Source organism: Clarias gariepinus, chromosome 26 (genome assembly GCF_024256425.1).
Source record: "Clarias gariepinus isolate MV-2021 ecotype Netherlands chromosome 26, CGAR_prim_01v2, whole genome shotgun sequence".
NCBI lineage: Eukaryota > Metazoa > Chordata > Actinopteri > Siluriformes > Clariidae > Clarias > Clarias gariepinus.
Window position 1 is genome coordinate 20,002,562 of NC_071125.1, and position 24,576 is coordinate 20,027,137.

General features: G+C 39.7%; 1 protein-coding gene across 6 annotated transcripts in view; it reads right to left on the reverse strand.

Moving 5' to 3' along the window:
• Window positions 1–4,781: 4,781 nt before the first annotated feature.
• relch (RAB11 binding and LisH domain, coiled-coil and HEAT repeat containing) overlaps window positions 4,782–24,576 on the reverse strand; it is a 50,091-nt gene continuing 30,296 nt past the window's right edge. Inside the window, exons 14-29 of one of the 6 annotated variants that reach the window (XM_053487736.1) lie at window positions 22,572–22,709; window positions 22,256–22,420; window positions 21,465–21,612; window positions 21,150–21,306; window positions 19,879–20,002; window positions 19,713–19,761; window positions 18,422–18,501; window positions 17,952–18,058; window positions 16,382–16,481; window positions 15,563–15,645; window positions 13,364–13,427; window positions 13,130–13,268; window positions 12,905–13,021; window positions 9,415–9,503; window positions 8,261–8,331; window positions 4,782–5,006 (exon numbers count right to left, since the gene is read on the reverse strand). In XM_053487736.1, the coding sequence (XP_053343711.1) occupies window positions 4,886–5,006; window positions 8,261–8,331; window positions 9,415–9,503; window positions 12,905–13,021; window positions 13,130–13,268; window positions 13,364–13,427; window positions 15,563–15,645; window positions 16,382–16,481; window positions 17,952–18,058; window positions 18,422–18,501; window positions 19,713–19,761; window positions 19,879–20,002; window positions 21,150–21,306; window positions 21,465–21,612; window positions 22,256–22,420; window positions 22,572–22,709 (1,752 nt within the window). In that variant the 3' untranslated portion in view covers window positions 4,782–4,885. The other 5 variants (XM_053487735.1, XM_053487734.1, XM_053487733.1 and 2 more) reach the window with 5 other exon arrangements.

Sequence of the window (24,576 nt, forward strand, 5' to 3'; positions counted from 1 at the left end):
GCCTCGTCCACACAGGGCCCAGCAGGCAAAGAGCCCCAGACTGCCAACCAGGTTTCCAAACTCCCTAGATCCTAAACTGAACAGCAACCAAAGGCTCTATTGCCCAACATACAGCACACCACCAGAGTTCTTCAGGAGTCATGCCAGAGCTGCCCTGGTGGCACAAGTTGAGTCAGCATGTAACGTTTTTCATTGTAATATTATGGATGATAAAACTAATGATTAAAGTATCCCCAAACCTAAAGCAATTATATTGCGGTAAAATATAATAAAACATAAAAAATGTTGTATGAAATTAGTATCATTTATTATTATAATCCATCCATCCGTCCATCATCTTATCCAGTGTATGGTCACTGTGGGCCTGAAGCTTGTCCTAAAAAAATCAGGGTGCAACGCAGGGTACACCCTGCATGTGGGGCCAACCCACAGCAGGGCACAGACCCACACACACTCACACACCAAATCATACATTATGGGCGAACGCCACTTGGCTCACACTAATAACCTAATGCTGGTGGAAACCAGACACCCAAAGGAAACCCACAAAGCCTGGGGAGAACATGCAAACTCCATGCAGATACAGTAGACCGGAGGTGAGATTTAAACCTCACACCCCGGAGACGCGAGACGACAGAGCACATTGTTATGATTTTTGCACATTCACATTATCATAATTACTTTTTATTAACATATCATATAAATCTTCGAAAAAGTTTTGGGCTTTCAGAACAAATGGCCAGTCAGTTACTCGTAACTATTAAAATAGGCACCCAGGGAATCCAAGACTTTTTATGATGTTATAGTAGTGCAAATTACAGCACACTTTCACTCATCGCTTACATTTGCATGAATGCATTTAATCCAAACCTAAGTCATGTCAGTTTATGTAATATGATAGCATTTCTTTTTAATGCAGACATGCACTAATTTTCAGTTATAGGGTCAGTGGGATTAATATTAGTTATATCCCATTTACGGTAATAGTCCATATTTAATATACAGGTAACCAGTATATTAATGCTGTTATGCAAAATATTATTAAGGTCAGGAGGGCCTGAAACACACGAAGAGAAAATAGATCCCTGGAACTGCATGCTTGTTATGTTTGTGGTAAAGAGAGATTTTGATAGGTAGACTAAATAAGTGGAAATAATGTCCTTGTGTCTTCCACATCCTGAAGGATTGCATATAATGTTAGCGATATTGTGCAATGTGTATATATCAGAGTGTAAAAAAAAAACACTTTTTATTGCGAATAAAATTATTAACCAATGAAGTACATTATGTACCTTTTATTCTATTCCTATCAATATTAAAATATTAATTATTAAAATGGTAAAATGAGCCGAATCTGAAATGCAATGCAAATTATATTATAGTATGTCGTGAATATGCAATGCAATTATAATCCGTACCTGATTATGTTATGCATGAATTTTTCCTGGCATTGATTGGTTAATGGTTTCGAAGTTCATCCCAGAAACACAGCATGAGAAAGGAATACACCATGAATGGAAAATCCATCTATTCCTGTACATGACACATGGATTGTGTACATCTGGCACTTATGCCACACTTATTGAAACCTAGAAACAATTTAACATACCTACCTTTATGTTTAGGTGGATGGCTTAAAACTTGTAAACCTGGGGAAAAACCGAGGTGCAAAACCACATACTGTACCAAAAGTAACCCGAGCTCGGGATCTATATCCTTACAGTCTGTTGAGGTGGTGGTGGTTCGATTTTGCTGTTGTTCATGACTGTATAGGGTTTTGCATGGTGTTCACAGGTTTCTCCAGATTCTTCAATTTAGTCTTACCTCCTAAAAAAAGCCTGTATGCTAAATTACACTAAAATACTATTACCACACGCAGTTGAAATGAATAAAATTGATCACCAATAATACACCAGTAAAGTAGTGATAGGATCACAGGGACCCAAGGGTCATCAATGCGTTTGTGGACCAAATACCACCCTGTTAGGTCTGATCCCACAAAAAAGCCATTGCAGCACAAATCACCCAAAAAAGTCAAATCTGGCCATAGATAGAAAGGCATTAGAACGCCCAGTGCAAAGAGTTCAATTTTGTTGATCCGGTCTCCGAATACTGCAGATCCCAATCTGATCGAGAATCCATGGAATGCGCCGGACAAACGAGTCCAATCCATGGAGGCCCCACCCCGCAACCCACAGCACCCAAAGGACCGGTCGCTAACATCCTGGTGCCAGACAAGACAGAGGAACGCACCGCTATTGGGCTTGTGGAATCAGAGGGGCCAGAGTTGCCCAGGCAGCACTAGGGGAACCTACATAATATTGGGCTTAATGCTTTGCATTGTACAGTCATGTCTGATTGGTGCATATTGCCCATAGGAGGGAATGTGGGTGTGGGTGTGTGCATGTACCCTGCAATAGACTGGCGTCGCATCCAGGGGAATTCTTCTGTTCCCAGGGCAGGCTCCGGATTCGTCACGTTCCTGTCCAAAACATATCGGAGATAAATGGTTTGAAAAAATGTGTTGTTTCAAACCACTTTATTGCAATACAGCGCCGAGATTTCTGGAACTCTGGACAACCATCAAACCATTCTGGTGGATAAAGTTGTTAAAAAAACAACAAAACCAATAACAGTTTCTTTTCCCGTACGTCCTTTTGAGCCTCTGTTTTAAAACTTCCATAATCTGCACCAGTTGCAAACAAGTTGCTACAGTCGCCCCTATTAGAAACAATTAAAATAAGCTCATTTAAGCAGTCCCAGCCCACATGTCGAAACACCTTATTCCAGCTCTCACAAAGGCTTTTTTGTCTTTAATATCATAACCCTTCACAAACGGTAGATGACAGAGATAAAACTCGTACTCAACCCTTATCTCGTAAACCTGCCACCTGCCTTTGCTTTGCACCTGTCTTTCACCGTGGATAGGGGCCCTTCCAGTCCAGAGTTTAATGAACTGCTCTTCCCAGGTCTTTCAGCCCGGGGCACTGTCCTTCACACACGCTTCAGCTCCTCCTGCGAAACCATTATTACCTGATTTGAATAACTGTCATCCAAAGTGCTGAGAGACTTGGCTTTTTTTTTTTTTCCTTGTCGGTGCTCTCTTACCTTAAAAAGAATTGCACAACACCGCATGCAAATCACATTCCCTGGCTGCCCATGTAAAGAGGAGACAGTTGTACAAGTTGTACAGTTTAGAGGTTTTTTTTTTGTTGTTGTTGCATGAAGAACAAATATCCTTTTTAAGTTCTTCACTTCGGGAAGATTCTTGGTTTGCTTTTTTTGTTTTGACGGGAGTCAAAAGATTTATTAGATAGCCGCTTCATAACAGGAGGTTAAAGTGTATACAATAAAAAAAGGGAAATTCCAATGAATGTATTACACATTATCAGAAAAAAAAACGAGTACTGAACAGTACCCGATTGTCTCTCATGCGTAGAACATTTGTTCCTTGTGTGTTGTTCATCTTTTTCCTGCAAACATGTATGAAGGTTACCTTTAAATTATGACGAGCGTTATTATATTTAAAGATTTTTAAACAGCTTGTACTTAATTGCATGGTATGGTTTACCCATGTAAATGTATTTTTTGTATTTATTTGCGTAGCAATATGAGTAAATGTTTACAGCACAATTTAAATCAAAATAACATGCCTTTTTTTTATTTTAAAGTTAATGTTTTCAGGAGTCCCTTTTCCACCCACTTATTATAGTGGTTATATTTTTCACTGCTCTTGTTGCCATAATTTGCCACCTGTTGACATGAATATCAATCTTTTTTGGTGTAAAAAAAAATCTTGTTATAGATTAAGAAAACAGAAATGTTCCTGTGGTTCATGCACCCTCTCCACCTCTCTCGCTCTCCCACACTCGCTTGCCTTGGAAATGGTCCTGACTCCTGACTCACAGTGCACTCATGACTAAAACATCCCTTAGCTTATTCCATCTCCACACATTTACTACTGCTTATTAAAAAAGTAGAAAAAAATGAAAGAGAAAAAGACCTGTACATCAAGGAGTCTGTGATTGATCTGTGAGTGTTTGAGTCGTCGTGCCGCACCCAGAAATCCATGAAAATGGGAGAGGGCAATGTTTATTTTTATGCAAATATTCCTGGGTGGGAGAAATAAATAAGTCAGTGAATTTACTAATCAGGGGTAAATGTTAACGATTAACTACAATATGCAAATTCTATCCTTGAGGAACAGAAGGAATGCCTTTACAAGACAGAGCGCCGGCCGAGAGCTTGTGAACTTTGAACCCGTCCGTGTTTAAACCAACAGAAAGGGTTTATTACTGTTCATTATTAGAACACCTGCCCGCTGATATCATATCACACACCACACCAACATTTATACAACTACGCAATCTTCACTTTTTTTATTTTCTTTTTTTTATTTTATTTTATTATGACACCAATTTCCAATATACAGGATACAGGTATGTTGCTTCTCAGTGTATTATACAGTTATTGACGGTTTGCGCATACCCAAAAGGAGAAAGAAATTTATTACACACACTTATAGAAAACACCTTTCAGAGACACTGCAACACGTGAAGGAGCGCAAGACAGGGAGAGAATCTGTGTGGGGTTTTTTTTTTCCCCCCGTAATAGATTTAATAAAGAAAGCAAAAAAAATAAAAAATAAGGAAAGGGAGGAAATAAGAATCTTGTAGTGACGTAAAATAAAATTTCAAAAATGAAAAAAAAAAAAGAGCAGTGCAATTTTCTTTGGAGGTTTAAGACATAAATATGATATGAAACAGCCTATTTTTAAAAAAAAAAGAAGAAAAAAAAAAATGACGAAATGAAGGCAGATTTCCTCAAGTAGGAGGTCCCAGACAGCAGAGGCTCATGGGAAACTTCCCCAGCAGCACTCACTCATTCACTTCTTTCTCTGGAAAACGTTGGCCAGCATGGCACCTGACGTGGTCAGCTGACCCATCTTACTCAGGAACTTGGTCTTTGCGTCTTCTCCCACCAGACTCGCTGCGATGGACATGGACCTAAACAAAACGTAAACAAACTGTAAATAAATAAGCTCATAAACATGCAGATATAAAAATTGCTTTTGAAATTTAATGCTTAGCACTGTGGTTTTTGACAAAAAACAAAACAAAAAAAAAAACAGTGCAAAGCATTTGTTTTTTGCTGGGTTTCCGTTTTGCTACATTAACTTTACGGGAAAAGTCTCTTGTGCTGGATATGCAGCCATGTGAAAACCAAACATATTATTGTGTTTGACTGGAGGGAGCAAAGAGAAATAAAAGGAAAAAAGAAAAAAAAGCACCACATAATGCTTAACGACCCAGGTGATATAATATGTACTGTATACAATATAAAAACATAAACAGCAAAAGGAATGCAGTCTGACGGATAAACAGAACGCAGAGTGCGTGAACAGTAGATCACAATGATAAATTCAATTCTACTATTATGCAAACATATATCATGGTCAAGAGTCAAGAGTTAGTGCTATACAAATAAAATAGAAGAGTTTAGCATGCATGCTTTCAAGATGCAGGTGACAGATGACGAGGAAAAAGCAAAAAAGAAAAAAGACCACAAATCGACTGACTAAATTGTGCAGTACAACTCTCCAAGAAAATACTAATCATCGATATTAGAAATGTGAATCATACTGTGGGTATACAGATTCAACTCCATTCCTGGGAATGAAATTTTTTTCATTCAAATCAATCAAATATCACTAATGTTTATTGTCTGATTGATCTCAAGCTGTTATATAATTTATATTTTTATCTTTCAGTATTTAAAGCTACTCATCTAATAAACAGTATGTAATATAATTTGATGTAGATTTTTCACGTCTTGTACTAAGCGTTAATCTTTTGTCCGCTACCGGTCCAGCAGGCGGCAGTTTTGCACAAACCACCTTTAAATTCAATAGGAGAAAAAGAAGCGATACTCTTGTTTTAGCCAAAGTTGAAAGTGATTTCTATTTTTTTATAAAAAACTAAACAAAGAAATTGTTCCATTTCTAAGGAGCATTAAACATTTGAAAGTTTACCATATAGTTTTACACGGGTGAGTCAATTCTAAACGGAATTGTCAATTCTGCCCTCCCACTCAATTTAACCAAATTGATCAACAAAAGATCAATAAAAATTGCAAAATCAATTAAATCGCACTGCTCTTATGTATACATTTTAAAAATAGTTTATGCACGTATAGCTACATTTAATAACGTGGAACTTCCTCAAGACTGGTTAGTTCCCGTTATTACCTACATTATAGCTAGAAACAGCCTTTCCCCTTTATCATGTTTTTTTTTTTTTTAATCAATGGAAGTTTAAATGATAAGAAAATGCAGCAAGTCACACTAGAAAGTCCTCTGTCCTAAAGACTTTCATATGGTGGAAAACTTCCTGACTGGTACAATCTCCCCTAGTCCTCAGCCGTCTCTAACCGGGAATCTAGAGAGCAGATTCGTCATGCTCTCTCAAGTTTTCGGCGGGGGAGGGATGGAGGGGTGTAAGGGGAGGGATAGCATACCCGCACTCTCACATCAATCATGGCGAGACTAGCCAATCATGGGCATCTGTGAAAGTGGAAGGGGAGGATATCGCTTTGGCGTCACGTGTCTCGGAAGAAGCACGTGATAGTCTTCCACTTCCCTCTTACGAATCTGTCACATTGGTGGGAGAGTGCCCTAACACAGAAAGAGAGAGAGAAAGAGAGAGAAAGAGAGACGGGTGGGAATTGGCTACAACTAAATTAGGGAGAAAAATCAGGGAAAAATCAGGGGACTACCCGTCTCTACTGTAGAATTTGCAAATCGGCTTATTTCTAGCGTTTGATTATGTACATTAAAATGTTCTCAGAAACTTCTTGTTGCTATTGAAAGCCCGAATATAAACTTAATATAATCGATCCCCTTTAACTAAGCAGATTGAAGGACTCTGATTGTTGATTAGCTGAATTCATGATGATGTAGCTAACAAATAGTATGGGATTAATTAAAAGAAACCTCAAATAACAGCTTTAAAATAAACTATATGGACAAAAATATTTGGCCAAATCTGTAATCTGTCAGGACATCTTGAATAATGCTATGCTATGATAATTCTATGCTTCCGATTTTGTTGCAACGGTTTGGGGAAGGTCCCTTTCTATTCCATCATGACTGTGTCCCAGTGCACAAAGCATGGACTATAAAATACATGGTTTGATGAGTTCATTGTGAAAGAACTTTACTGGCCCTAACACAGAGCCCTGACATCAACCCCATTGAGCACCATTGGGATGAACTGAAACAAAGATTGTGAGCCAGGCCTTCCCATCCAACATCAGTGCCTGACCTCACAAAGAACGAATGGGTACCGATTCCCACAGAAACACTCCAACAAACTTGTGGACAGTCTTCCAAGAAGAATGGAAGCTGTTATAGCTGCAAAAGAGGGAGCAACTTCTTATTGAAATATATGTATTTGGATATAATACCATTGCAGGTTTGGCCAAATACTTTTGTCCATAAATTTAGCTTTATCACTGAAAAATCTATTCAACGGATCATCACTCAAGATGCAACATGGCTTCTCATAAGGTTAAAGGTAAAGTTTTGTCGTGGAAAAACAAATTGGGTGTAGAGTATTTTTTCAATGTAGTAACTACAGTGGTTCTATGTCATGGCTAAATGAGTGCAATTGGGTAAAGAGGAAATCATGCAAATTAGATTTTTTTACCTTTTACACAATAACTGTTGGGAAAGAAATTTAGAGCTAATGTTTCCTAAAACATGTTGTCAATTGTAGAAGTAGCATGTTTTCCGTTACAACAGAGATGCACTGATAAATATCACGAACACAAAAGACAAGTTTGGAGAAAGTGAGACAAGACACTGTACTGCCTGAAGCCAAAGGCTTGAATATAGACATAGTTGGTTTGCCATAATCATAAGTATCAGTGCCAAAGGCATTCACGGCTGATTGGTAACCTCAGAGACATTTGGAGTCACAAACGCTAGGCTCTAGAAGCCTGAAACCAATAAAACTGACTTATTCGCAACTGTGACTTATGCGTATTGATATCCTGTTCACAATTATGTCTTATTTCTATTAAAAGCTGAATCATTTTTTTTTTTTTTTTTTTTTTGGATGCCTTGGAACTACTATAATTTAATACTATGAAATGATATTTACTGTGACCTCAAAAAGAACGGACAGATCAGGGCTTTTAAGATGGTAAGAAAACAGGAATGGACACAGAGAGAGAGGAAGACTAGACGACAAGCGCTCACCCTTGTGCCTCTCCCATGGCGCGGTTTTCCACCTTCAGCTCGCACTCCTTAATCATGGAGCTGAGAATAACCTGGCGGAGAGACGAGAACAGAGCCGGCAAAGTAAAATTAGAGCACTGCTGGGAAGTCTGACACCATGTGGCCTGGGCTTTAGCGACACATCAGCTGGGCATTAGTAGGCATATTAAAAAAAAAAAAACATGCAAATTACCGTCTGAGAAGATGAGAAAATACAATAATCTAAAGAAAACTGAAATGTCTCACGACAGTAAGGTTTACTACTACACAAAAGACTTGAGACTTCTCTGAGCATTCTCTCTGAGAGTTAAAGGAATAGTTTAGAAATTTTGTATTGCAATTCATCAACCAAGACTAGATATTTTTTTATGCATAACAATGCCCTAACATTCACAAAATTGAAGTCAATCTTAACATACTTAATTTGAACTCCCACTTTTCCACCCAAATTTCATCACCCATCAATTCCCACCCACAACTACCAAGTATGTCTGAGATATTAAAAGCAGACCGGTTAAATCTTTTAACACTGTTGCTCATAAAGCAGTGCAAGATAAACATGAAGCAAAGCTCAATCCACACTCTTCCTCAAACTTGTGCTCACAGATGCTCATGACTGCGTAGTGTCAATAGTTTTCCAGTCTTCTAACCCAAAAAGCACGGCCAACTTTTCCCCCTTTGGCTTCAAATGCATTATTAGAACGCAAACTTGAATCCAATCCCCTGACGACAGGGCAAATGCTTTCTAACGACTTTTTTATTTGCACAAACATTCCAGGTTGAGGTGAGGTCTAAGAAGCCTATCGGTGTGGCACTGCACATGGTTTAAGGTAAATTCTGGGTGAGCTTGCCTTCCTGTAACTGTTCGACACATTTACCTTAAAGTTAGGAAACAAATATCAAAACATTAAACATGTTTCAGTTGATCAACTTAAAAAACTAAAAAAGTATGACAGATCAAGTGATTAAAATTGCGATAAGTGCATTAGTGTAGCAGGGGTATTATAAAGAGAAATAAAGGGTTTTTGTACTGCACATTAGATAAGTCCCAGTTTGACTCGAACGCCCTTCGTATTTTAGAAAGGAGTTTAAAAATGCAGTCATTTGGTGGTGGGTGTATCTGGTGTCCGTCCTACCTCGTGTTCTGGAGAGAGATGCTCCATGTCGGTTCTCAGACACCTCAGACCAGGAAGAAAATGATTTACCATGATCTCTTCAGAAATAACTGAGATGTAAGAGTTAAGAAAAAGCTGGAAAATATTGCAGAATAATGCACGGTAAAAAAAAAAAAGGCATATGTCAAGTCACATGACTTGATGTAGCTGGACACAGTGATATTAGTATTAGACTCTTGTTATACAAGTAGTCTAGTGGCTTTCACATATTATTAGCACTACTTCATTCATGGTAGTACGTACAGTCCCTTGATAAAGGATTCATGCGCCTGTGAACTGTTTTACATTTTGACACAATACTGTGCTCATCAAACCACAAACATCAATTTTATTTATTTATTTTTTTTTTTACAAAAAAAAAAAATCTGAAAACTGTGGCATAAATTTGTATTCAGCCCCCTTTACTCTGACACCTCTAACTAAAATCCAGTGGAACCATCTGCCTTCAGAAGTGATCTTCTTGCCACTCTTCCATAAAGGCCAGATTTGTGGAGTGCACATCTAATAGTTGTCCTGTGGACAGTTTTTCCCACCTGAGCTGTGGATCTTCACAGCTCCTCCAGGGTTACCATGGGCCTCTTGGCTGCTTCTCTGATTAATGCTCTCCTGTGAGTTTAGGTGGACGGCCATGTCTTGGTAGGTTTGCAGACACGCCATACACTTCCCATTTTTGGATGATGGATTGAACAATGCTCCGTGAGATGTTCAAAGCTTTAAAACCTAAGCCTGCCTTAAACTTCCCTGTTTGTTCTGTAATGTTCTCTAACAAATCTCTGAGGGTTTCCCAGAAACAGCTGTATGTATACTGAGATTAAATCTCACACAGGTGGACTTTATTTACTCATTAAGGCAAGGCAATTGGTTCCACTGGATTTTAGTTAGGGGGCTAAATACAACCGCACCACGCACTTTTCAGATTTTTATTTTTCAACATTTTTGGAAACCATTCATCAGTTTCCTTCCACTTCACAATTACGGGCCACTTTGTGTTGGTCCATTAAATAAAATCCCAATAAAATCCATTTACCTTTGTGGTTGTAACATGACAAATTGTGGAAAAATTCAAGGGGTTTAAATACTTTCGGAGGGGAAACCCATAATCTTTATTATCTTTAAACATATAGTTGATGTGCAACCCCGTGGCCTCTATATAATAATCTTTGGTCATAGCTTAATAAATAAAATAATTTAGTGTAACCACAGTGGCTTCTTGTCTCTCCTTTCAGACATAATTGCACAAAACAGCGGATCCGTCTTAATAAATAATTATTATAATTAGTTCTGATTTACTACAGTATTTTTTTCCAGGACTCGTGTCTTGTGAAATATTTTGCCGGGCCCGCATCCAGACCACGGTCCGCCACTTGATGACCCCTGCCTTACCAGATACACAGCTCATTTATTTTAATATTCAACAGTTTTTAGGAATACTCAAGACAAAAAATCCAAAAGACAAGGTGGTCTTTATAAAAGCAGATCCCTTTGTTCTATGTTGAAGGAGGGTCTTATAAACCAGCTGGTGAGTACAAGATGGTCGTCTCTTGAAACACCACAAAACAAGACTTACAGATCTCCCACACACTACCCACTGTGGTTAAGAGTCACCCATGTGACACAACGGGAGACGGGGGGAAAAGAAAATTGAGAGAAAAGGAGGACAGGAGACAAACACAAAGACGGATTAGAACAGATAGGAACAGAGGAAATAAAACAGACTAACTGACAAGGACGTAAATGCTACGAGTGAGAAAATGACACGATGTAGAAAAAAAAACAGACAAAAAAAAGGAGATTGGGGAAAAAAAAAAAAAAAACACCTACACATAGGCCTGTGTGCTGGGAAACCAGAGCAGTGGGCCGAACCCCAGGTTCTCACTGGCCACCGCAACATCAGAGAGCGGGCAGCGCAGCGTTTCACCATCCACCCTGCAATTTGCCATCCAGAAATGGCTGAGGTTTTTATTTGCTTTCGTTCCCTGCCAACGTGACACGTAAACATTTTGAAAACGACGCAGTGCCTGGAAGAGGTGAAAGGGCCGACAGAGAGAAGGAAAAAAAAAGAGAAAGAGAGAGAGAGACAGGAACAGGCCGAGATGCCGCGTCAGCCACAGAACCTCCAGTCTATTTAACATAGTTGAACAAGACTCAAGAACAGAGAAGGACAACATGATTTGTCCAAGTTTTACAGAGGAGCCGAGTTTCACGGAGGAAACTGTCCCGTGGGTGCCACATGCGATGTCTCAAAAATCAATTTGTAAAAAAGCTTAAAGGGATAGTTCCAGTTTTTTCAAATGCGCTGCATATAAGCGTGTTAGCGTCTTTATAAATTCCTGCTCTGCACACTGACCATGACGTTTGTCACCCAGAGCACAATGTAAGTAATCAGGGCCAAATTGCACAACCTTTGTTCCATGCAAAAATGTCTTCCAAAGTTCAACTGAGGCACATATGAAGCTTCGAGTTGGTATCTTTACGGGATCTAAACTCTATAGTGTGATTAGTGAAAGTTTTAATCTTCTTTCCCCAAAATGTCAGTGGTAAAGTGATCACCCTATCATCCGGGGATCGCAAGTTTGAGTCCCCTGTGATGCTGTAGCCTCCTGCAGCCGTGGACCTAGAGAGAGCTGATTGGCCGAGCTCAATTTGCACCGTTCAAAAAGCAACTTTGAAAGATATCCACTCGACCTAGCTGAGTGAGCCTGCAGAAGCTTCATATTCATATAATTTGAGTCTCACCTGAACATTTCGTGCAATTGTGCAATTTGGCCCTGATTACTTACATTGCTCTAGCCTTCCACTTACGACTTATTAAGGACCAAGACCTATGGGACCAAGACCTATGGGAATGTCCTTATATTCATCTCAATTTAGATTTAAGACAGACTTGAAAAAATCTGAACTATTCGCCCTTTGGTAGAAACTTTCACTTTTATTCCGCTGTAGTTTCCAACTGTTGGAATTGTGGTTCTACTTACAGTCATTCATTTAGAGACACTTTTATCCAAAGAAATTCAAAACCAATGATCTAAGGATTAAGGATCTTGCTTTTGGGGCTCAAAAATGGTTCTTTCGTTTTAAGGTTCAAATCCCAAACTACTACAATATCGAACCTGAACGTGTGTGTAGTCAAGAACTGAATTTGATGATAAAGTTAACATGACATGAACACACTTTTATCAGGCACTGTAGCGCTAGGGGTAATAATAAGCAAGCAATAACACATGTGATGACTGAAAACACGATTATTATTCTCACGATATATTTAGTTAAAGTTTTTTAAATAAATGGTTTAGCGCCAACCTACAGGGAAACTAATGGGCATAAAAACTGTGCCGTCTTATAGGATAAGTACAATAGTAACTTATGCAACCCCAGAACATAAATACAGAAGTGAAAGGTTAAAGAAGTGTGAGATTGTTTGGAGTTCCTTGTAATGACAGGAAAAGGATACAGCAGCAGGACAGAGCGCTGTAGGCTTCAAACAGCTGGCCTGCAATGTCCATGCGCTTGTTCTCCACCGTCTGCATGTTGTTCCCCAAAGCCAGCTTGTGCAAATGCGGAAGAACGACTGTGGAGACAAGGACAGATTGTGCATTTTTATACCGCTAAGAAAATCTGCAGATTCAGCACCAAGGTACTGTAGATCATCTCGAAGAGGTCATCGCACCGCACTTACACTCATCTCTAAACCTGGGCTCGGCGTTGGGGCCCACTCTACCGAACGTCTTAATAATCTCCATGTGTAAAGAATGCTGGTCTTGATAAAGCGGGTCTTCCAGAAAAGAAGCCAGCTGCATCTTCACTCTTTCCAGCAACTGAAAGAGACACGGAATTAAACAAAGGGGAGTAAAATGAAAAGGTACGAACATTTTCTCAACGCTATGAGATTGTTTGAGTAGGAAATCATTACCTCTCTCTGTGTTACGGTCTCCATAATGGTTCCAAATGCCGGAATAGTGGAAATCCTTACAGAGCTGCAAGCATTAAAAAAAGAAAAATACAATTGAGCATGCCCTCAAAAGAAGCAACAACCCTTTTACCCAATAAAGACCCAATGAACCATCAACCCGACACAACCACTGATCACATGTATGAATATGTGGTAAGCAAGGATGGATAATGTCAGACGATCATGCCAATGACAATATGGAAACTACAACACTATTATGAGAAGAGAGAGAGATAGAGAGAGAGAAAAAACACAATCATGATGAATAAAATTAAAGATATCCAACCAAGAGAATGAAGAGACAGGATATTGGTGTTAAAATATCTCATGGCTGGGTTTAACTCACAATTCGGGACCACTGCACAAGGTTATAAGGGCCGGGGCTACCCGCTTGTCAATTAAGGCTTCGTTCATGCCTCGGAGGATCAGCTGCAAACCGGGCAGATGCAAAAGAGAGACGGGGGCATCAAACACACACACACAGCCCAGGACCTATTACGGCAAGGACTTGGAGACAGATAGAGAGAGAGAGAGAGAGGGCAGAAAGGAGGAGGAAGGGGATCTATGGTTTTGGACCCGAGTACAGGAGGAGCGAACATGCCAGGAGCCGCACGGACAGACGGATAGATGAGTAGGACATGCTGCTGCTTCAGCCAGTGGTGGTTAGTGATGATCAAGCTAGATGAATGAGTTAGTACCAGACATGTGTGGAAAAAAAAAAAAAAAGTTGGTTCCTTCAAGCCTGGGTTGTATCAGGGAAGCCCAGAAGTAAGCCCAGACAGAGCTATTTTTAGAAATTTAGGGGAAAAAAATGATTTTCGTATTCTTTCAGATCAATATAAAGTCTTGATCTGAGATCCAATCAGGTCTAATCACAATGGAAATATATCTAGGATTACCACGGACAAGACTCATAAAAAAGGAATTAAAAAGACTAAAGTAGGGTTGTTGTATTTTGTCAATAAACATTAAAGACAATATTTATTGTTTATTTTGTTCTAAGGGTAACAATCTAGTTCTATTAGCAGATACAGAGTCGATTTTTAAACATTTGTTTTCTAGAAAACAAAGCCAAATGATCTGGCCATAAAATACAAAAATGAACATGTGTACGAGTGGTGTTCGAGTCAAACCGGGACTGTTTTTTTTTTTTGTTTTTTTTTTTTTTCCCAACTCCCTTAATTTCTTTGTATAATCCCCTGCTACATTAAAGCATGTATTCCAGCATTTCACTAAAGCTCGTATACCACTGAGGCAGAAAAATTTCTCAGTACGCAGGAGCCACGATTGGACCACTTGCTTTCCATCTGAAACTCTGACCGTCCAGGAACTCCTTCTTTAGTACCGCAGGACTGTACCATGGATGTGGCAATAACTCCCAGCCCAATTCCTGGTGTTGTTAAGTGATCGTGTGTGCAGTTCCCGCATACAGATGCGTCTCTTCCACGAGTTGGCGACAATCAGGCGTTCCACAGAACGTTCATGGAATGCAGTGCACTCCAGCCACCTCAGCCAGGATCATTATTCACGGAAGTACGGCTTCACTTAAAAAGGTTTGCACCGTTTCAATAAGAGTCTCAACACAGTACTGTGCTTGAAGTTTTTTTTCTAAATGTCAAATCAGTTTTATGCCAGTTTTAAGTCCCGGTTTGACTTGAACGCCCCTCGGGTGAAGCTTGAGCATCCGTTTAATAATAAATCTACTTTGTAATAATCTGATAATGAGTAATATAAGGTACATTTCCCAGTATTCAAGAAAAATCATCAAGAAATGGTGTTTAAATTCCTAAAAATCATGTATACAAAATTTTCATTGTTTTTATATATGCCTTCATTTATATACAATAGCATAATGAAAGTGGTAGTTCTGTTTTTTAGTAAAGAACCATGAATTACAACCTAGCTTATGGTACCCTACACAGTAAACAGTATGTATACTATATGATTTTTGGTTGGTAAGATGGTTAGGGTTTGAATAGCAAAAATGATCACTATAGAGAGACATATTGGAGTTCTCGTCTGTGAAAAGATGCGGCTCATACGCTATCCGTAATGCGAGATTCTTAAGATGGCCAGAAAAATAAGCCGGATTGAAGGCTTCCCAAGCAAAACCAAGGCAGAGGGAGGGTGTGTGAATGACGGAGGCAGGAGGTGACTTACATTTCAGGATCACTGGAGAGAGTGATAAGTGCCGGAACAACTCTCTGAGCTACTAGGGTTTCATTCACCCCCTTCACCAACAGCTGATTGGTCAGATCAGGGGTGATGTCACACAGGACGCATGGAAGGAGCGAGCAGAGAGTCATGGAACACCACAGGAAAGAGAGCGAGAGAAAGAGAGAGAGGACAAAAAGAAAAAACAACGGTAACAAAATAACCGCAGCGTTGACACACATACACACACACAGAATAACAATAACACAAAAGAAGTACATAAAAGGAGCTGACAACAGACTAATGACAAAAAAAAAAAATGTTCAAACTAAAGAGATGTACAAGGCCAGGCCCTTGGCGCTACGCTACAACAATAGACGGCTGATTTACTCTTTCAGCTATAATGATCATCCCCCCACCCCCCACCCCCCCCACCCCCCGTACTGAAATGTAAGGGAATGGAATGAGGACTACTGTGAAGACCATTCAGAATGATATCAGCAAGCATGCAGCAGTGCACACACGCACGCACGCAAACACACACACATGGACGCTTAAAGCTACAGCTATAGTACACTGCTAGTAATTCTGTGAAGCGGCATGTACAGGGAGCACAATGCAAGAGAAGGGGCTACAGGGGGGTCAGCATCAAGGCACCATCATTCAATTCACTTAATAATAATCATCATCATAATAATGCAACATCATTAATTATTGCATTTAAACTAAAGCATGGAACATTAAAATGAATCTATCCTGAATTATTGAAAAAGAGCTTACAGTTGCAATGCATGTGAGTTTCTACCAAAAGAAAAGCAGACTGACCTCGAACATGCGCGCGGCAGTGCAGCGAACCAGTGCGGACGTGTGAACAACACCGTACCACAGCACGGTCAGGAGCAGCTCATGGTAGGCCGGGTTTGCACTAACAAAAAAACAACAGACACACAATGAGCATCAAAAAAGTGTTAACTTGCAATAAATAGCGTAATTTATTTATGTTAATACAATATCTCATAACTTTAATATGCAGAACGATGAAAAAACAATAAAGTCTGTATCTGTTCAGCGCTTCAAACATCTGTATGTGGATTTAAACCCAAAGTGGGCGTCACCTAAACCAGACAGCCGAACTGTTTTCCTTGCTCCTCTATTCACTATTCTCTCACATCTCTATGTAAACTAATAATAATAATAATAATAATAATAATTAAAGTAAATTTAGATGGCTAGATTGAAAATAACACAGGGTCACACATGAAATGACTGTGTCATTAAAACACAAAGTTTTCATGCCAGGTTGATAAATCAAAAATGAATGACCGACATGACATGGTTTGATTTATATACATTTGGTTTGCCTTGACAACTCCATCCAGCTATTAAAGCACAAATTAAACGAAAAAAAAAAAAGAGATGAAGAGACTTATAGACGAGGCGGAAAGGCAAATTAATTGCTTTTGATATTTATTTTCACAACATTATTTCAAGATAATTATTAGCCTTCGACGATCCAGAGACATGTAAAATTCTAGAGACGGGAATCACCAGGGACCAGCCGATACAATACTATCACAATACTTAAGTACTGATTCGATCTGTATTGCAATTCGGTAAAAGCATCATTTTACAAATATCCCGATTCAATACAAATAATTTTTTTCTGACTCAAATAATTCCTTCCTACCACACGGGATGCTGTGCTACCTGCCAACTTGCGAATAGTTTAGAGTGCCTCCTATAGGATTATACAGGAACTACAATGCTTTTCTAATAATTATAATAATAATTCTCGAGTCAGTGTGGCCATACACAAATTGCATTTTTTTTCAAATATGAGAAAGTTGTCAGAACGGGGGTCTTTATGGTTTCTCTGTTACATGACGAGCTACATTGTTCTGTCATCAACAGAGAGAGAAAGTGAGAATGTTAAGAACCTTTTCTGCAATTTATTTCAAGCAATACACACAGTCTGGAATTTGTGTACAGTTTGTCACTAATTAAATGTTATATATATATATATATAAGCAAACAAACTTAATGAGATCATTGTACCATAATTTGATGGTAGCCCAGAGAAATACATTTGAATATTAAATGGTACATTTATTTAATTAATAAATTTAATTTCTTATTGCATTTTAAATCGTAATCACAATATGTCTTAAATTATTACAATGTGACATTTTGATTGAATCGTACAGGCACTATTGTAAATGTGTAGAAAAGTATAATGTATGTTGTATAATGAGGTACATAAAAGTATAATGCAAATTAATTTAGTTTTGCTGCTATTGGAAAATAATATGGCACAGAACCAGATAAGAACACTCGCGTAGCTGTAACACTGCGTCATGTTTATGACTCGCATCTGTTTTGCAAATCCTTTACATACCCGAGCTCTACGAAGGAAGCTTTTAGACTGTCAAGAGGCGCATGGGAAAGTGACAGAGTCGTCATAACGTCCTCCAGGAAGCCCACCAACAGCTTTCGATCTTCCTCCTGGGGGTTAAAAAAAAAAAAAAAAAAAAAAAAAAAAGAGCAATTGCAATTTGTGACTGGGACAGAATGATGCAGAAATTTGCAAACCAAATATGTAAACACTGAAGCACGTAGAGGAAATTCTTCTGTTCATTTTATTAACGAGTGTTATTTGTATATAAGAATAGCAATCTATAAATACTTTGGGAATATCAGGAAGACTATTTTGGAGGAAAAATTTATAAGCAAATAAAACCTGCACGCACGCACACACACATATTTACAAAGTCAAAGAGAATTAAAAAAATAATAATAAATCAGATTTTCAACATTTACATGTTGGCTACAGTATAAAAGAGAAGAAAGTGAATATGAAGATCTGACCTGGTTGTAGCATGTCAGGACCCCTGTTGCATAGATGGGCACCGTCGCCTTGGTCAAAATGCCATTACCGGTTGTGGCATCTAGAAGAAGAATGTATTTGGTTACAGAAGAATAATTACATTTAGTCAAGATAAGACAGTAAAGAAATACAGGACTAACATTTGATTATTTCTCCCATTTGGCAGTTAGGAGACTGGGGTCAGAGCCCAGTATCAACCAGAATACCCTGGAGCAGATAGGGTTAAAGGTCGTGTTTAAGGGCTTAACAGTGGCAAACTAGTCGGTGCTGGGGTTCGAACCCAGAGCCTTAACCATTTAATCCAAAATTTCATGCCAGAGAACACACAAATTACACACATACACACAGACAGACTGGTGGTAAGATTCGAATCCCCAGGGTGGAGGTGAGAGGAGACCGCACTAACCACTAGACTAATCGTGCCGCTTAGATGCAGAATGATTATTATTATTATTTTTGAAGCTTGAGGCATCTTACAGCCTGAATAAAACATTTCAAACAAAAGTTCCAATAAAGCTGCCAAAACTAATTTTATTACTCAAATACTAGTTGAATTTACATAACATTTACATGCTCAAAACTGAGACAATCCAAAATTCTACTTTTGGATGCATAGTTAAAATACTAATAACCTAAAGTCACTCACTCATCATCTATACCGCTTTATCCTGTATTCAGGGTTACGGGGGACTGAAGCCTATCCCAGGAGACTTAGGGCATGAGGCGGGGTACACCCTGTACGGGGTGCCAATCCATCGTAGGGCACACACACACACAAACACACACACACACTCATTCATACTCTATGGGAACGCCAATTAGCCTAATCTGCATGTCTTTGGACTGTTGGACATTTGTCTCAATGACCATTGAATTCATTTATTTATGGTTTTGTGTGCGCATAAGTCTATGGTGGCTTTAATGATGATAAATGTAGAGAATTCAGATTTCTTTTTTTTCCCCAAGCTTGGTAAGCACAATCACATGCACTACACTGGCACTCAAGGATTGTGGAGTAATACGTTGTTGTTTAAGTGCTGTCGATTAAAAAGGAATTCTCAATTGACTGAACTTAGTCACGAATAGAGAAAGCTGATACAGGCCCGTGTAGACCACAAGCTTGTTTAAAAAAGGGAACGACCGGGGAGAAAACCCATCGCTTACAATAGGATGTAGAAACACAAATTGAACACGGTGGAACAGTGCTTGTGTGTGTTCTTTCTCCTGCTGACAGGAAGGGTGTTATTCTTGGGGAGGTGAACTCTCGCTTACCCACGTTCTCCTCGGATAACCGCAGGATTTCCTGGAACTGAGGCTTCACCTTCAGGACGACAGACAAAGCGACAGAAAAAGCCCTGAAAGTCAGACTGAGCTCAAACCGGCAACACCAACTCAAATTGCAGGATCGTGCCCCCCCCCGCCGCCTGCTCTCACCCACCTTGGTGTTGGTGAAGGTTTTCCCGAACGTCCTGCACAGCCGCCAGAAGAATCTGGAGAATTCGTGCACGCAGGTGGTGGAGGCGACGTTGATGCGGCCGACGATCTCGATGAGCTGAGGAAGACTGGAGAGAGAATGCAGAAATACTATGAAGAGGACCACACACACACACACACACACACACACACACACACACGAAAGCAAACAATACACTACAATCCACTAAACAAACAATGCAGAGCGAACCACCAAGTACAAGGCAGTGCGACGTGTGAGCCAGATATTGATTGGATTTGATGTATAGTTCAGAGATTAGCCAGAAGTCACATGACAACGAGACAGCCTTATATGTATATGGGCGCGGAAAACCCTGACACCTCACGGCTAGCACGAATTCTTTAGTTTACGCTGAGCCAGGGGTTCGAAAACATGTGTAACCCGACCTAAGAAAAATAATTATTTTGTAAAAATATGAATATAATGATCGACATAGCCATGTTATTATTTTCATTTCGTTCTACTGGAGGAATTAAAGTGTATATTTGAAACACTTGGAATAGTCTTAAGCGTCTACGATTGGATCGGCATCCTGTCCAGGGTGTATCCCACCAGTCTCCAGGGATCCTGGGGCCTCGTCTATCCCAGGAGACTTGGGGCACGAGGTGAGATACACCCTGGACGGGATGCCAATCCATCACAGCGCACACACACACTCTCATTCACACACTACAGACAATTTGGAAACGCCAATTATGCGCCTAATTTGCACGTCTTTGGACTGTGGGATGAAACCGGAGTACCCTGAGGACTTGCAGTTTTAACTTTGGAACGATAGGAGGTAATTTGCTTAGCTGGGTCAGATCGTAAAGACAGATCGTTGTCGATGTGTCCCTGTAGCAGTATATCGTGAAGGGGTCAAATCACCGACTTATGGTCATATGTTTTAAACAGTGGGTTTGTACAATAAAAGCCCATGTTATTATTTTATTATTCTCTAACATTGCCAAACGGTGTAACACAAGCTCTTTGGGTACAGACGGACTGCTACTGATCACGCCAAACAACACACAGGGTTGAGCTAAACTGCCAAAAAAAAAAAAAAATGTGGTGAGAGACAGAGGAACAGAGACAGAGGGTTTGTTTGCTTTCTCCCGTTCTGTCACATTCTCACTCCGTCTCTCTACTTTAAGTGGTAGAGATAGTGTGAGCGTATGTAAGTGTGCGTCCGTCTCCGTGTGTGTGTGTGTGTGTGTGTATGTAAGCTGACTCACAGTTGATTGACCACCCACAGCAGGCTGTCCCACCCGGTGGTACCCTCGTGTTGGAGCTGATGTTCATACAGCTGCAGAAGTGCACTCAGCTGCTCCCTGCTGCCCACAATGAACGCCACGTCCTGCAGAGGAGACGCCGGGCGAGGGAACCGGGTCACTGTGGGGTCACACACACACACACACACATAACATCGTGTAACATAACCAACATAACCACTGTATGGGAATGACAGGGCACTTTAATAGCATACTGAAACCAAAAAGGCAAAGCTAGAGTTAAGTGTGTGTTTGTGTGTGTGTTTGTCGTGTGTTCACCCTCGATGGGAGTGACGTCACTCTGCAGTGTGGCTCGGCTGGTGAACGGGGCGTTCTGGAGCACCATGCCGAACAGCGGAGGGATCAGTGACTGCAGGGCCGAGAGGAACACGTGCAGCTTGTGCTCATCCAAACTGTGTTCACCCTGCTGCACACAGAGAGAGAGAGAGAGAGAGAGAGAGAGAGAGAGAGAGAGACCTTAAATAAAGGTGCATTTCTTTTAATAGTTAGTATTATGAACATGCATACTCATGCAATACACAAGCAAACACACACAAGTTGCCAGTTGCGCAATAGGCGCTTATTAACAGCAACATCAACAGTCAATCAATATGTATATTAAGGATGTTATTCAAATTTGAAATAACTAAATATCCTGTCTTCTCCTTCAGTCAGAGAGAGAAATAAAATAAAAAAAAAAGTGAGAACAAGAGGCAGAGAGATCAGGGCAGACGAATGAAACAGAAGGGAGATGAATGAGATGGACAGAAAAGTAAAAAAATGAAGCCGTGAGAGAGACAGGGGGAGACAGACGGAGAGAAACAGACTGATGGACAGAGAGAAAAAAAGACAGTAAAAGAGAGAAGGACATTAAAGGAGGGAGAGAGATGTGCACAATGGTAGGGAAAGAAAAAAGAAAGAAAGAAGCAGAGAGAGAGAGAGAATAACAGAGAGAAAGAGACAGGGAGAAAGACAAAAATGTACATAGGAGAGGCAGTTCTCACTAAGAATTAGAATAAGTGCTCAACTTGACTGTGTGTGTGAGAGTGTGAGAGTGTGTGTGTAGTAACCTGGAGCAGCTTCTCGATGCGGTTGAGCAGTGAGGGGATGAGCTGAGACTGTAGGTTGCCGAGCTCTGAACTCCACGCAGCGAAGGCAGGAATAAACACCTGATGTGTGGCACTGACCACTCTCTCCGACAGATCGCTCAAAGACAACAGCATCAGCTCAAAGCCCTGTTTCACACACACACACACCAACAGAAACCAAAACAATATGGTTTTGCTGAATGATGAAGCTTCAGTCATGTGGAGTGATAACATAAAGGGATGCACATGAACACACACACACACACACACACACACACACACACACACACACACACACCTGGGTGTATTTGTCTGGGTCGTCAATGTAGCCCATGATGACCCCAAGACTCTTGACGACGGCCTCTCGCACCATATCGGCCTTGTCCTCTGCCAACATCTGCTGCAGCATGGACAACACCAGAGAGCTGCGGATCTCCTTCTGTACGTACGCGCAGGGACACACGCACACACACACACACACACACACACACACGTACACGCACACACAGTTATTACAGTGCGGCTAAAGAACAGACATAACATGTTATAATTAGAAATGCAGGAATCTGCTGTGTATCAACGCTTTCACAATCACTAAGCTAAACAGACAGATGTGTAATATAATTACACGCTCCAAGCGCTCGTCTTACTAATGTGGCAATTCGAACCCGCCCACACGTACAGAGGCGTGCAAAAACAGGCCGCTGGAAATATTAAGGGAGCAAACTCTAATGGTAAAGGATGTTGAAAAAAAATAAAAAAATCATTAAAAATGTGCAGTTGTCCAGATTTTGTTTGAATTTATTATTATTTTGTCACCAACAGTTTTAATAAGTATTTCTATTCATAACAAGAACATTAAAGAAGTGGAGGTTTTGTTGCCATTTTGTTGTTGATAAATTGAATCAAATATAAATGATATATTAATTGAACAATATAAACCATTTTGATATAACAATATGCTGTACAATAATTATACATTATTTTGAGGCTGCTATTAGTGTCCAAAATTTTTATTTTATTTGACATTTTTCTTCTTTTCTTTCACTTCCAAAAACAAAATGCTGCCTTAACTGAAAGTTCTGCACTTTAAACAGAATTGCTCTACATACTCGGGTTAACTGTAATACAAACCCTAAAGCCTTAAAGTGCTTGTCTGGCCACATCGTTCTATTTTTGATTGTTATATGTTACACTATCATTAAGTCATTTTGCAATTTTATTCAATGCAAACTTGGACTTTTGGTTTCACCAGTTTTATTAAACACAAATGGTTGATAAAAAAAAAAAAAAAAAAAAAAAAGAATAATAGTAAGTTACTGGAATCATACAAGTTTGTGGGTCATTTTCACAACTTGGGCCAAAGTTATGATTAAGAAAAATGGACATCTAGCCTCTGCCAAGCTAGCGGCCACAAACTAATCAAAATCTGCTGTGATCTCGCATGGAGGTGATCGAGAAATGTTTACAGATTATACCGAAAAGTTGGACATGATAATGCAGATCAATAAAATAGTTTTAAGATAATCAAAATAGTAAATAGTTTATAATATTCAGGAAAAATCTTGTCTTCTTGTCCAATTTTTAACATGTCAGGAGAATATTTTTTATTCCAGTAAATTTGCACTGGAGCGACGGGTCTAATGTAGTCAGCAGGTAATGGAAGTGTACCACCTCACCCGGAACCTGACTCATAAATAACAGTTTGACCGTAAAACTGCTCCAAGTTCTTTTCCAGTGAAGTATCTAAACAAAGTCCTAATGTGGTTTAGGACACACTAGGACTTACTGTAATGTACAGAAATGAATAAGAATAGCACATCTGGATCAACTGGGGATCAGTTTCACATAGTGACAATTAAAAATCTACAATCTGTTTTCCAAAGCAGAAAACTGGAAATGATCCATATAATAATACGGTAACAACATTAACTTAAATCCGGCTTGAACGATTAATTATTACTGGCATCTTATTGTAACTGTTATAGTAAACATGAAACATCTTGAATGCCATTCAAGGCCTTAGTTTTTCAGGGTAGTGGTGGTTGAGGTGGCTAAGGCTCTATGTTGTTGGATTGGGGATATGAGGATCTGGGTTCAAGCCCCACTGTTGGCACAGGGTTGCCACACCCTATACTACCCAGCCACCGCATGCAGTGTCGGTCGCAGGCCCTGGGAGGGTTGCATCAGGAAGAGAATCCGGCATAAAAATAATTTAAAAACGTTCTGTGTGGATTGGATGGTCTGCTTAAAAACAATTTTTTTTTTATATACATTGAAATGACATGCAACTTGCATTGTTT